General features: G+C 43.5%; 1 protein-coding gene across 3 annotated transcripts; it reads left to right on the top strand.

Annotated features, from left to right (window-relative positions):
- Nucleotides 1–464: 464 nt before the first annotated feature.
- On the top strand, nt 465–12261 carry LOC142469712 (E3 ubiquitin-protein ligase TRIM32-like). Of its 3 annotated transcripts, none has more exons than XM_075576290.1 (3): nt 465–588; nt 8190–8729; nt 10372–12261. In XM_075576290.1, the coding sequence occupies exons 2-3, from the start codon at nt 8196–8198 to the stop codon at nt 10732–10734; spliced, it is 897 nt and encodes a 298-aa protein (XP_075432405.1). In that variant the 5' UTR covers nt 465–588; nt 8190–8195; the 3' UTR covers nt 10735–12261. The 3 variants fall into 3 exon arrangements, with proteins under 3 accessions (XP_075432405.1, XP_075432415.1, XP_075432398.1); XM_075576300.1 differs by having other exon boundaries at nt 466–554; XM_075576283.1 differs by lacking the exon at nt 465–588 and adding an exon at nt 591–713.
- Nucleotides 12262–13576: the final 1315 nt, after the last annotated feature.

Below are 13576 nucleotides of genomic sequence, written 5' to 3'. Positions count from 1 at the left end.
CAAAACGGCATACATCTTGACTTTTGATACATACTTATGTCCCAAAATCAATCTCACTGATGTCCCTTTTTACTTATACAGTATGCAGGTACAAAAACAAATGCGGAGCAAGATGAACATTACATGTGTAACTGTATACTGTACAATAAAAGAGAATTGCACGTCCCTGCATAGGACAAATCGCCAGACAGTAAATCACTAGACAATAATGAACCACAGTGTGATTTAAAAAAATAAACCACATCAATAATCCCGGCACATGGTAACAAGCCACCACCCCATGCCTTTGTTTGTATTTTATGCTTTGATAAAAAAAAACATTACCCACAAAGAACAGCATTTAGTACAAATAAATCAGTGTTGACTTTGCTGGCAGCAAATACAGTCAATTCTGGGTTTCTATGGGGAGCCTTGTCTTGACAATAATGCAAACAACTACTGCTATTCTCTCAGTAGGCAGCAGCAGCAGCAGCAGCATTACGTCTGAAAGCTTACAGTATCTGAACTGTGCAGATTGAATATCCTGATGTGTATCAGCAGTACCATTCTCTCAGGTATTATACCATGGTAACTACACTGGGGTAACAGGTAAGAGCTACTGCTGTGCTGAGCCTGGCTTCGCTGAAGTTTGAACTTTGCATTTGTTTTCAAGGACTTGCAGATATCTATTGTATTCATGAATATTGGCTGTAAATGTGATGGTGCCAGTGGAGGTAAGTAACACCATGAAAAATTACAGACTTAAAACTAAAGTAATGAATTGATGAAGTGGCTGCTTATGTTACTAATATGAAATGCATTCACTTCTTTTCTCTTCTGGTTTGCACATGCTGTCATATTTCTGTGTGTGTGTGTGTGTGTGTGTGTGTGTGTGTGTGTGTGTGTGTGTGTGTGTGTGTGTGTGTGTGTGTGTGTGTGTGTGTGTGTGTGTGTGTGTGTGTGTGTGTGTGTGTGTGTGTGTGTGTGTGTGTGTGTGTGTGTATCATTTAAAATGTACAGGGGGGAAAAGGCTGTCTTGCTCTCAGACGCACGCGTTTTACAACGTTTATAAAGAAAACGCCATTAAATAGCGCAAAAGAGAAGTTTTCTTCAGGGACTGAGCTGCTAATTGGAACCTAAACGCTGTACATATAGAATACATGGAGGGCCGCGTTAACAGAAATGACAGATACTGTTCTAGTTTTTATGAATTGTTAATCAGGGTAGAAGCAATTGGGTGATCCTTTCTAAGGCCTCGGGCATGGTCAGCGCTTATGCGCTGACCCATGCTGAGGCGCGCTGCTGCTCGGCACTGAGCCCCTGCAGCCGCAATGAGAGCGGCTTTAGCAGGGGCTCGCTTCCGCAAGCGTGTGGAAGCGTAAGTCTTATGAAAATTTTACATTTTCGCGCTCATGGGAGCGCAGGGCCGATCAAGTGAGCTGTTCGCCCAATGGGGGCGAACCAGCTCCGTGATGTCACTGGCCCGCCCCCCGACGGGCGCGCTAACCAAGGCCAGGGAAAGCACCCGCTTTCCCTCAGCCTCAGCGCGCCTCCGCACGGGCTGAGGCACCATGGACTCGGCCTAAGTCTTCAACAAAGGTTTGTGGCAAGTCAACCAGTTTTTCATTTCATCTACAAGTACAGTGAATATTTTAGTGGTTAGCAATTTATGAGTTTACTGCACTTAAGCCCTAAAAAAATATATATGCTATTATTACACTAGTCAATTGTAAATGGGAGTCCCACAAAGTGTGCACAAAAATAATTGTATTGTTTAATAAAGTACTGTATCAATGTAATTGACTTCCTTACAAAAATAAGATTATCTCTCCCCCTCTCCCTCTCTCTCCCTCTCATCCTCTCTCTCTCTCATCCTCTCTCTCTCTCTCATCCTCTCTCTCTCTCTCTCTCTCTCTCTCTCTCTCTCTCTCTCTCTCTCTCTCTCTCTCTCTCTCTCTCTCTCTCTCTCTCTCTCTCTCTCTCTCTCTCTCTCTCTCTCTCTCTCTCATCCTCTCTCTCTCTCTCATCCTCTCTCTCTCTCATCCTCTCTCCCTCTCTCCTCTCTCTCTCTCTCTCTCTCTCTCTCTCTCTCTCTCTCTCTCTCTCTCTCACTCTCTCTCTCATCCTCTCTCTCTCTCATCCTCTCTCTCTCTCATCCTCTCTCATTCTCTCTCTCTATGTATAATTTTTTTTTTTTTTTTACTTATTTCCTTTTTTATTCTTCTCTTTACCTCTTTGGATAAAAATGAGTTTTCACAAGATAAGAAAAGATGTGTGGATGAACAGTTTGCCTGCATAATCAAAGGTTTACAAAAGAGATTAGGTAAAGATTGTAAAATCACCCCAAACCACCTAGTTATTATGGAGACAGTAGACGTTTAAATCAAATATTTGAACATAATTATACTTGTCTAGTTTTTCTAAGCTGTTAATCCCCTATGTTTTAAATATGCCACTGCAATTTGATCACTATTACAATATGGCAATGAAATAATACCTTACAAATACACAATTTACAGGAGTGCAGATTTTTGCATGCTGCAGATTTTTGCATGCTGCTGTTTTACCAATTGTAAGTAATTCTGTGTTTTTTTGTTACATTAAATTGACCCTGTCTCACCCTGGTATTTTCTTTCTCTGCGCTCCACCTCCCATCTCTTTTTTGCCGTATTTAGTGAGCATTTGGTATCTCTATGATTTAAATATATTTTAAGATTTCCTGTGTGAGTTTTTGTATGTATAAACGTTTAGACTTGTATAATAAACTTCAATATGTCATATTTGTTAGGTCCAGTCTGCACAATTCAAATAATGTATGTGTGTAATTACAGTGAGGAAATTGCGTTCGTCCATATTGAATTCTTATTTTGTTGCATATTGAGGATGTAGTTCCACTGCCCCTCTCATACAGTATATCTTTCCATCTTCTCTGGAAAGGAGGAGGAAGTAACATGTTGGTGTATTTCGTTTTGTTTGTTAAAGAGCAACAACCCACTCTGTTGGTTGCCTTCTCCTCCTCTGAGTAAATTATATTTTTCAAAATATAAATATTTGTTGCCTATACAGCACTTTATCAGTTTTTTTTATTCAATTTCTCCAGAACCAAATCTTGGTCCTTGTTTTTTGGTCTTCTAAGGCCCAGATCCACATATGATTTGCATATAGTTATGTCCAAATTGTGTGGATAACCTCAGCAGATTGTCTTACCTTTTCTGTTAGTACTTCTTTTTGTGCAGTGACAAATGTACATTACATAAAGCTCTTTTTAGCCTATTGACCAGTTAATATTTTAAATCTAGATTAGAGAATTTAAAGGCACTTCACCCCCCCCCCTTTTTTTTGTTGAGCATAGGGGAAAGCAGGGGGTCTCCTCAACTGAATCACGCTAATTTCAGATCCAATGACCACCGCCTCCCCGAGATACTTACCTAGTCTAAAGGTGGTGCCGATATCTCAATCCCTATAAAGGTCCTTCATCCCGCGAGCCAATAGGAAGCATAAAGGTATGATGTTGCGGCTTCCTATTGGCCGTGGGACCAGCCAGGGATGCTACTGGAATATTAGATACTGAACAATTCTGTTTCTATTAATTTCCCCATTACTGGCTTGCACTGTAGTTACCTAATTCTTCTCTACTTTAGTTTTGTAAAGTGGAATTTCATCTGCCATCTTCCATCCTCTGCAACTTCTTCACTTTTTTGTATCCCCCAAATCTTTGAATTGACCAAGAGAAAACAAACATAAATATGACCAATACATTAACACGTGAATAATATATAAGCATATATAGTTGTATATACCCCAACATGAGCTTGAGTAGTGACGCTCAGTATACATTTGGTAAGATACACTGTATGGAGTGTGCAAGTTGTTGGCTGAATCAGAATCTGTGTGTAGCCGGGACCCCCTTGACCACCAATTGTTGTTGTGGGTGGGAGAGTTCTGCAGTAGGGAACGCTCCGATATCGGAGGTTCCGCGTAGAGGGAGCGTCATGTTGAGGTTGGCGCAGGCACAGGATCGGCCCGGCAGGAGGTTGCGAATGCGCGGGCATAGTGACAAAAGCCCGCGAAAGAGGAGAGCTCTGATAGGAGGGAGGCAGTGGGACTACGGGTCCCAGCAGCCCCCCGGACCCTCGTGACGCGCGATGGACCAATGAGATGCGAGGAATGGAGGAAAAGGGGTCGAGGGGCGCACACTTTTGTCAGAGTTAGCGGTGGGAGGAAGGAGAAGGAGCTCTGTGGCCTCATACCCCAGGCCCAGTCAGACCCTGAGCCCCAGTAGTGTGAAGCTGAGCTAGGGACTGGCCATAGATAGGTTCCGGTTCCCTGTAAGGAATCCGCTCCGCGGTTTACTGGTTGCCTTACCTTGCAGACCGGTGCAGTTCTGGAACTCTTCACCTGAGATTACTGCAGCCTGGATTCACTCACCAAAGCAATACTGCCACACACTCCCTCTGGTATCTACTGCAGCTGTGCAATCTATCACTGCAATCCAGCCTTGTATTCACTTATTGGAGCAGTACCTTCACACCCCCCTCCGGGGATTGGCCCGCTGGCCTTTAAGTACTGCTTTCCCACAATGCTCCCCGCCGAGCATAGTCCTTTCCGGATGTCACTTACTGTTCTGCCACAAGCCCTCCCTGTTCTCCTATGCTGATACGGAGGTCTCCCCTGCGTCCTTCAGCTTCCTTCTCCTATGCTGATACGGAGGTTTCCCCTGCGTCCTTCAGCTTCCGTTCTCCTATGCTGAAGCAAAGGTATCCCCTACGTCTTCAGCTTCCTGGTTTCCTGCACTGAAGCAAAGGTATCCCCTACGTCTTCAGCTTCCTGGTTTCCTGCACTGAAGAAAAGGTATCCCCTACGTCTTCAGCTTCCTGGTTTCCTGCACTGAAGCAAAGGTATCCCCTACGTCTTCAGTTTCCTGCTTTCCTGCACTAGTGGAGGTTTCCCTGTGTTTCTTCAGCTTCCTGGTTCCTGGGGCCTACTCTTTCCCTAATCTAGAGAGGCTGTGTCCTGGTTCCTGCGCTGAAACGGAGGATTCCCTAGCCCGCTCAGGACTCTTGCGCTGTAGCACTGGTTTACCCGTGCAGCTAGGCAGTGTGTAAATCTGGTCTGTCTTCCACCTCCTGAGACCAGTACCATGGGCCATGGTCGCCGCATGCGCAGAGGCCACCCCCGCGCTCCTAAGCTGAAGCAGGGCTTTCCTGACTACCTGTTGCCAAACTCCTGCTTGGACAATGTTTATCCTGACGTCTCCTGTCCTGACCCTGGCTTGTACAACGACGATGCTGTCTTCTCCTATCTTGATCCTGCTACGTATGACTACGAACTGCGCAATCCGGATCAGCCTGCGCGGTCTAAGGTCGGTGCTTTTACAACCCCACCTCAGCCACGCGGTCCGACCCTGGTTTGTGGCGAGCACAACCGTGACATTCCCTTATTGTGTGCGTGATTGCTATCAGGACATTTCCAAGACAGCGGGAGGTCTGGGCTCAGACTCCGCTGCCGTGCTGCTGCGTGTCTGGGTGGGATCGCCCCGGACACATACGGGCGATGTCATCTAGGCCCACACGATCCTTTGTGAAGACTGTTGCAGGACCGGGTACTGGAGTGCCCGGCAGGTAAACTACAAGTGCACCAACGATATCACTATTCATTCAGGACACAGTGACTGCGCAGTCACACACATATAGATTCTCTGTCTCACTTGAGGGTGGGGGAAATATTGGACGAGGTTTCTGGACACAGGGTGGGATCACCCGGTAAAAGGGGAGGTAGTGAGCATCCTGCGAGACGCAGAGTATAGTGTCTGCCTGAATTAGGGACGCTGGTTGATGATAAAGGAGGAGAGAGGTTACATCATTTCTTTCATGCTAGTAAAGTTAATTGGTTTTACTGCTGTGTGTGTGTGTTGATGTACATAAGGTCCTGCGAAGAACCACTTCCCCTCTGGCGGAAGCTGTCGCAGGTGGAGGCGCTGCACCAAGTATCAAGTATTGCGCGTGCCCCAGGCTCTCCGTGGCAGAGGCTTAGGCCCTGTGAGCCTACAGGTTATACAGCATATGGTAGTGGTCTGTGTTCACTAGGAACCAGGGCTACATTTGCATTACAGAAACAATCACATACATGTCATAGGATGAACAAGCTGTTTAAATAATAAGCAATCATCAATATGCATGGTACAGATGTATCCACACTTACTGTCACGGAGCTCAGGGATAAAAAGCAAAACAAAAGAACTGCATTTGCAAACCAGTAGGGTATCTGTAAGCATCAAGGAGTATTGCATGGCACTTACAACGGAAGGGTCTTAATATAAAACTTCCATTTATTTCCCAGTGCTCTCCACTGTATCTGTAATTGCATTCCTTCTTTCATTGGACCAGAAGAGAAAAATTATTCTGTCTAAGAAATATGGTGGGGTCTTATTTCATTTGCCTGTGTATTAAGCTTTTTTCGTGCGGCCAGGAGAATAATCTGTGCTCAGCTGGCTGCCAGCTTCAACCTATTGTCTTATTGATGTAAAGGTTGGGTGATAAAAAGTACTCGCAGTATAAAACTGTGAAATGTTATGTTGTACAGCAAAAATTGTGCTTCCTAATCATATTGTTCCTCTGAATGAACTAATCTGCTGAAAGAAACATTGGTGAGTCAAAGTTTCATTGAACTATCCAGGTAAATGATTGAATGGTCTGTTAATGTTGATGCAAACAACAACATATAAATGTAACATACAGGGCATTGTGCCTGACCAATGACAATCAAAATAACTATTTCATCATAGGCCGCCTATTGGCCTAGCTCTGTTGAAATGATTCAGTGTCAAATCCTATGTTAAATAGAGGTCTTAATCTTGAAGTGCTTCTGTCATTTATTATTACAAATATATTTTTAAATATAAAAGTTCCCTGCATTTTCTTACCTGTATTTCTGTAAATAAGTATATTGAAAATGAGCCCTACCCTCAAAGCCACAGGTATAAACAAATTGATTTTACAAACAGTCTAATTAACATTAAAAAAAAACAAGCAACAGCTTTCTCATCTTTTTGCAATATTTACACTTTTTGGTAAATAGGCCACTCTGTGTGTATTTATTGTTGATGCATTTTGTTTGAGCATTGCTGCAGGAGAATTTCAGTAGCTTTGCTGCTTGTTTCAATAAGCCATTTAAATTAGTATCTTATTTCCCCTCTCTGCTTGCCTTGAGGAAGCTCAACATACATAAACCATGTTAGATTCTTACTATTTGCAGGAGCTGGATGATGAACAGGTACTGATCCACCACATTATCTGCATTGTAGATGCTCACTGAAAAGCTTTTCTGTTGTGGTTTGCTGCCTGCTGCATGGTGTTTTAAGCTTAGTTTCCAGTATGGTAATCATTAATACATTCATGTTTTGTTTTTTTCATGTATCTTGTAGTTCTTATTTTTACTCTGTGTTTTTTACATTTGATTTCTAGTAAGCTATCGATAAAAACACTTGTAAAATCAGTATATATCAGTGCTGCATCAGGTAGAGGCCAATATATATTTATAGTGGTGCTATGCCATAAAACGTCTTACTGCCCATTCACTTGAATAGCGTGTAAGGTGTCTTCTAGCACTGGAAGGTTTCCTATGGAATAGTAAATCATAATGTAACAAAACGATGAAGTGTTCATACATTATATTTCTTCTTACCCTATAAAATGACATCTTGCAGACCTGGAGATGTTATCCTTTTACAGACAAAAGCAGGAGCCCCTTGAGAAACATAGGAACAGCAAATAATAAAAAGGCGATAGCCATTATGGATCTTTAAAAGCCAAAATCGCTTGAATAGCCATTAACAAATGATAACATACCCCTATGCATGATCCTATGTTGAAATGTATTAACTAGTCATGTATAGACACACAAAAAACATTATTGTCCCCACTTTCTCTTTTTAACTCATTTGATAAAGCACGTTCAGGGCACTATTTATCAAGTGGCTGTGTTGCTATTACGTTGAAGCTACAGTACGATATGAGGTCCCTTTGCATCAAATACAGCTAGAGCAATGATAGGCAGGTATCATTAGCATTTGTATGCTTTTTACACTGCACATAATGTCAAGTTAACCTTTAGATATACAGTATAATGCCAGGATGTTGCAGCTATAATTAAATGTAAATGTGTACATGTAATTAATATGGCTTCATTGTTTCACTGTTCCAAATCCCTAGAAAGCCATGCATGAATTTAATAAGGACTGGAAGCTTTCCGGGATACAAAGAATTTTCTACAATACTCTAGTCAAACAGCTGGGAGGGTTTGGCTCAGAGGCCAGCAAGTTCATTTGGCCAACCAGTGTGACTACCACTCTTGAAGGTGACCTCGCCATTAAAGACACCGGGAATCAACAAATCCAGATCTTCTCACCAGATGGTCACCACAAGCAAACATTTGTATATGGGTCAGAGTCTAATAATTGTCTTGGAGATGTGGCATGCACCCAGGAGGGGTTTCTTCTGGTGTCTGATGGCTCCAAAGGCATTAAAGTGTTCTCTAGGGAGGGTGATATGATTCACCTTCTAAAGTCCTCTAAAACAGACTGGAAAAATTCCTACGGGCTGGCAGTCTTGAGGTCCAACAGTATTGCAGTGACAGACTGGACAGATGGAGGTAAAGTGCACATTGTTGGTGTGGACTGGAGGATGAATGCTATACTGAAGACTAACGTTGTTGATGGACTCCACAGACCAGAGCATATTGCAGTTACTGAGGTATGTCATATGAGAATGTACATCTAAGGGTAAATCCCAGTTAGGGGGACAATTATAATAAGAAATAATGGCCCATATGTATCAAGGCAAACGTGGTGCAATACTGAGGTAAAAACATTGCTTCAGATGTATTAAACAAAACAATTGTATTGATTGCAATGGGATTTTTTCTAAAAATATAACATTAAGATGATTTCACTTTTAGTAACATATAAAATAGAGTCCACACTAAGGCCTGGATTCTTTAAGCTACAATCCGGGGTATTGATCTCTGATCGCGTTCAAGTCATTGCCAGTTACTACTGCATTGGGGTGCGATAACCAGCATTGCTAATTGATAAATCCCGGCCTAAAAGAATTCTTGTGAACACAATATGGCCGTACTGGTAGCCAACAGAAAGCTGCAATGTCACGAGGAGATGATTTGTGACTTTTCGATTGGTAATTTAATGGCCATATTTGTAATTTTGTTTCTCACACTGAAGGAAAATACCTCAATTGTTGGGGGACAACAGATCAGTTCTGGGGGACCCTAAGATTCATGGAATATTAAACAACACGAGGACTGTTGCTTTAAATGCAAAGGCTCTTCTGGCATATATGAGACCATTGGGGCCATAAATTATTTTATCTCCCTTCCACAAAGTGAAATTGATATATACTGTAATTTTCTGTGGTCATAAAGTAAATTACCTGAATGAGACAATTATAGGTTAATTTACAGCACTAAAATTACTTATAATATTTAATACAGAGTAGTGGAAGATCTAGAAAACACTCCTAGTTTCCAAAACCCCAGACTAGTTACTAGACAAAGGAGGTACCAGAGTGAAATGTATTATTATTATTATTGTTGTTAAAGCTGTCACTATGAAGGAGCAGTCACAATACAAATATTGAGCTGCCATTAGTACAGGGTAGATATTGTATTGTCCAAAGAATCACAGAAGATCCCCACTCACATGGTTCTTCATAAAGAAAGTTGTTCATTGTGACTGCAATATCAATCACATTAAACACACGTTCTTTATTAAGACGCTTGTTGAGTTTTTATATCTTCTTTAATGTTAGTTAAACCTTAAAACACCCTACTGTACTGTCCAAGCCATGTACGGCTGATTCAGGTGGATGAACCCAACTGTAACATGTTTGTTTAGCACCGCTTACTAAATACAACACTTTGGGGCTTATGCAGAGAGGAACGTTATTTAATGTGAAAACGGCAGGAAAATAGCCACAGAATTGGAGTAAGTTATGGGCGTATGCTGAAAGCTGCGTTACCTCTTTTTTCTGATGAGATGCAAAATTGCCAACTTTTTCTGGCTACATTGAACTCGCTATAATATAGGGCAGAATGGCGAGTTGCAGTGCATCTATGCTACCTGCATACCACCCTATTTTAACATGGCGAATTTACCAATCTCGCCACGTGTTTGGCAATTTTTAAAGTAAAGAAACCTGCTGTGGCGAATTTTATGAATCTCTCCATGTTCTCTGCAGGACAAGCTTCTCTGGTGCGTATTGTCGCCAAAAGATGGCGCTATTTCCCTTCTCTATCCTCTCTGCATAAGCCCCTTTGTTTATTCCTGAGAAATTATTAACTTGTTCATAATGCTGTCAAATAAGAGGACTTCTCTTGCAGGGTGAAGATTTGCTGGTTACAGAGGGGCAGCTTTTTGGACAACACTCAGGCTGCTGTGTTAAGATTATAGACAGTGAACGAGCACTTAAAAAAACAATAGGACCTAGGTATGGCAACCAGTTGAGCTTTGGCAATCCATCAGGAGTCTGTGTGGATGCAAGCGGCAACTATTTTGTAGCAGACAAAGGCAAAAACTGTGTCACTATGTTTAACCCTGACTCATCTCTAGCTGCATTGGTGGTAACTCAAGATCTGGAGGGACCCAGCGGGATTACACTAACAAACAGTGGGCTGCTAGTAGTGGCTGATTGCTACCACCACAGTGTAAAAATGTATAAATATAGACAGGACTTAATTTTTTAAAAAGTACCACAAAGCTCCCATATTTGTCAGGCTAATAAATAAAATACAAAAATGTAGTCTCTATTTCAGGGGTGGGGAACGTCAGGCCCGAGGGCCGTATAAGGCCCTCAAAATCATTTGGTCTGGCCCTGCTAAGGCAACTGCTATAACCGGGCTCGCGCTAATTTAAAAAAAAAAATGGCTGCCGCGCGCCCGATCGGGAGGAGGTGGTGTGAGACGGCGGCAGCCCTACACGATCCCCAGCAGCCACCGTACTAGCCCCGGCAATCCCCCAGCAGCCACCGTACTTCCCCGCAGCATTCCCCGCACTTCCCCCATGCTTCTCCAGCAGTTCCCCCCGCACTTACCCCAGCATCCGCCCTACACGATCCCCCCAGCAGCAGCAGCAACTACCAGAGGTAGGGGGCGGCGTTCTGCGTGCCTACATGCCTGCTGTGTGCCTGCCTGTCTGTGTCTGTATGGCCCGCGAACGATGTTATAAATATCCAAATGGCCCTCGGCAGAAAAAAGGTTCCCCACCCCTGCTCTATTTAGATAGAGTGTTATATTCCTGCTTACACTGAGTGGTATTAAATGAACTCAATAATTTTGTCAGAACATCAGCACAAACCCTAATGGACTATGGTGTGGACATTCTGAGCAAGCAAAGAACAATATTATTATACAGTACAGGCATACCACGCATTAACGTACGCAATGGGACCGGAGCATGCATGTAAAGCATGTAAAGCATGTAAGCTTAAAGTGAAGCACTACCCTTTTTCCCACTTATCGATGCATGTACTGTACTGCACTCGTCCTATACTGTACGTGCATAACTGATGTAAATAATGCATTTGTAACAGGCTCTATAGTCTCCCCACTTGCGCACAGCTTCGGCACATGTAGGGAGCCGGTATTGCTGTTCAGGACTTGCTGACAGGCGCATGTGTGAGCTGCCATTTGCTATTGGGTGATGTGTCCTTACTCGCGAGTGTACGTAAAGTGAGTGTCCTTAAACCGGGGTATGCCTGTATATATTTTGACTTTTTACAAGTCTCAACAGCCATATTATATTGAGGGCTACTGGTATATCTGGTAAGAGAGATATGACTTTTACACGCATTTAATAAACTATTAAATCTCAATTAGCTCTGGTGTCCCTCTTGTAATGGGATTTAAGAAAGATAAACCATGCTCCTGTACTATGGATGGAAATGGTTAAAGCAGTGTCTATGTTACTGTACAGAAATATACAGAAATCTCTAGCTGCTCTGGGAGACACCAGATATAGTGAAACAAAAACACTCATGCTCTGTTATTACTTGCTTTCAAAGTCAACAGTGAACTCCAGGACCAACTGCAGCCTCACCCAAGGCAGGCTGATGCTGCAGCCTCACACCCAAGGCAGGCTGATGCTGCAGCCTCACACCCAAGGCAGGCTGATGCTGCAGCCTTACACCCAAGGCAGGCTGATGCTGCAGCCTCACACCCAAGGCAGGCTGATGCTGCAGCCTTACACCCAAGGCAGGCTGATGCTGCAGCCTTACACCCAAGGCAGGCTGATGCTGCAGCCTTACACCCAAGGCAGGCTGATGCTGCAGCCTCACACCCAAGGCAGGCTGATCCTGCAGCCTTACACCCAAGGCAGGCTGATGCTGCAGCCTTACACCCAAGGCAGGCTGATCCTGCAGCCTTACACCCAAGGCAGGCTGATGCTGCAGCCTTACACCCAAGGCAGGCTGATGCTGCAGCCTCACACCCAAGGCAGGCTGATGCTGCAGCCTTACACCCAAGGCAGGCTGATGCTGCAGCCTTACACCCAAGGCAGGCTGATGCTGCAGCCTTAGGCCTCAATTATACCAAATTGTATTGTATGTCTTTATTTATATAGCGCCATTAATGTACCAAATACTGCAAGGCGGCAGCGCTATTCTGTGACGTCACCCAGCGCTGCCAACGAGCAGAACTGTGATTATACCAGGGAGCCAGTGGCGAGCAGGCAAGGAGGTGTGGCCGTTAGTGGTTCGCCCTTATTGGGTGGAACCACTTACATGGGTACGAGGTTATCACCAGCCAAGAACAAATCTGCAGATCGTGCCATGAGACTGCCACCCTGCAGCTCCACACGGCGCACACGCCGCAGCAGGTATAGCGTTGCTATTGTTTTTTTTAAAGTTGTTTTTCAGGTGCATGGCGCCACTACACACAGCGCCGCGCGCGTTTTCCTGTATAATCACGGCCTTACACCCAAGGCAGACTGATGCAGTGTTGTACTAAAGGCAGATTGATGCTGCAGTGTTGTACTAAAGGCAGATTGATGCTGCAGTGTTGTACTAAAGGCAGATTGATGCTGCAGTGTTGTACTAAAGGCAGATTGATGCTATAAACACCTACAGCACAAAAACCACAAAGCAAAGAAAAGAAATCAGTGGCAAAAATAAAACCTGTGACCAGTTTACCTGTCTATTAGTTTGATCACTCTTCCATTACATTACTTAGCTTTAGTTTAAAGAGAGGCTACATCCACATTAAGACTTTCTTTATAAGGCAAACATTTTGTGTGTCTAATATATCAAGAAAATTCTAAATATACATGCAATAACCAAGCTAAATTATTCCATGCAATGGACTCAATGGTTTTCCTCATTGTGTCCTGCATCTCTCTCGTGATGTTATTTATGGCTCTGCCTGTGACAGGGACAATTTGGTCAAAGCAGGACGGGGTGTTTCAAACGAGTGTGCTTTTACAATAAAGTTTTCATTTGAGACTCAGGCGGTACTTCATTGAGGTGTAATAGTGTAAATTTGGCACCACCGCACGCACTGTCCCGTTCAGGCCAATGGGAATCGGCAAGTTCAC

Source organism: Ascaphus truei, chromosome 1 (assembly GCF_040206685.1).
Source record: "Ascaphus truei isolate aAscTru1 chromosome 1, aAscTru1.hap1, whole genome shotgun sequence".
Lineage (NCBI taxonomy): Eukaryota > Metazoa > Chordata > Amphibia > Anura > Ascaphidae > Ascaphus > Ascaphus truei.
Note: the sequence above shows the minus strand (reverse complement) of the source record. Positions and strands in the feature narration are given on the sequence as shown.

Coding starts and splice junctions, on each gene's coding strand:
- LOC142469712 (XM_075576283.1), top strand. Junction 8,730..10,371: donor AGCATATTGCAGTTACTGAG/GTATGTCATATG, acceptor CTTCTCTTGCAG/GGTGAAGATTTGCTGGTTAC.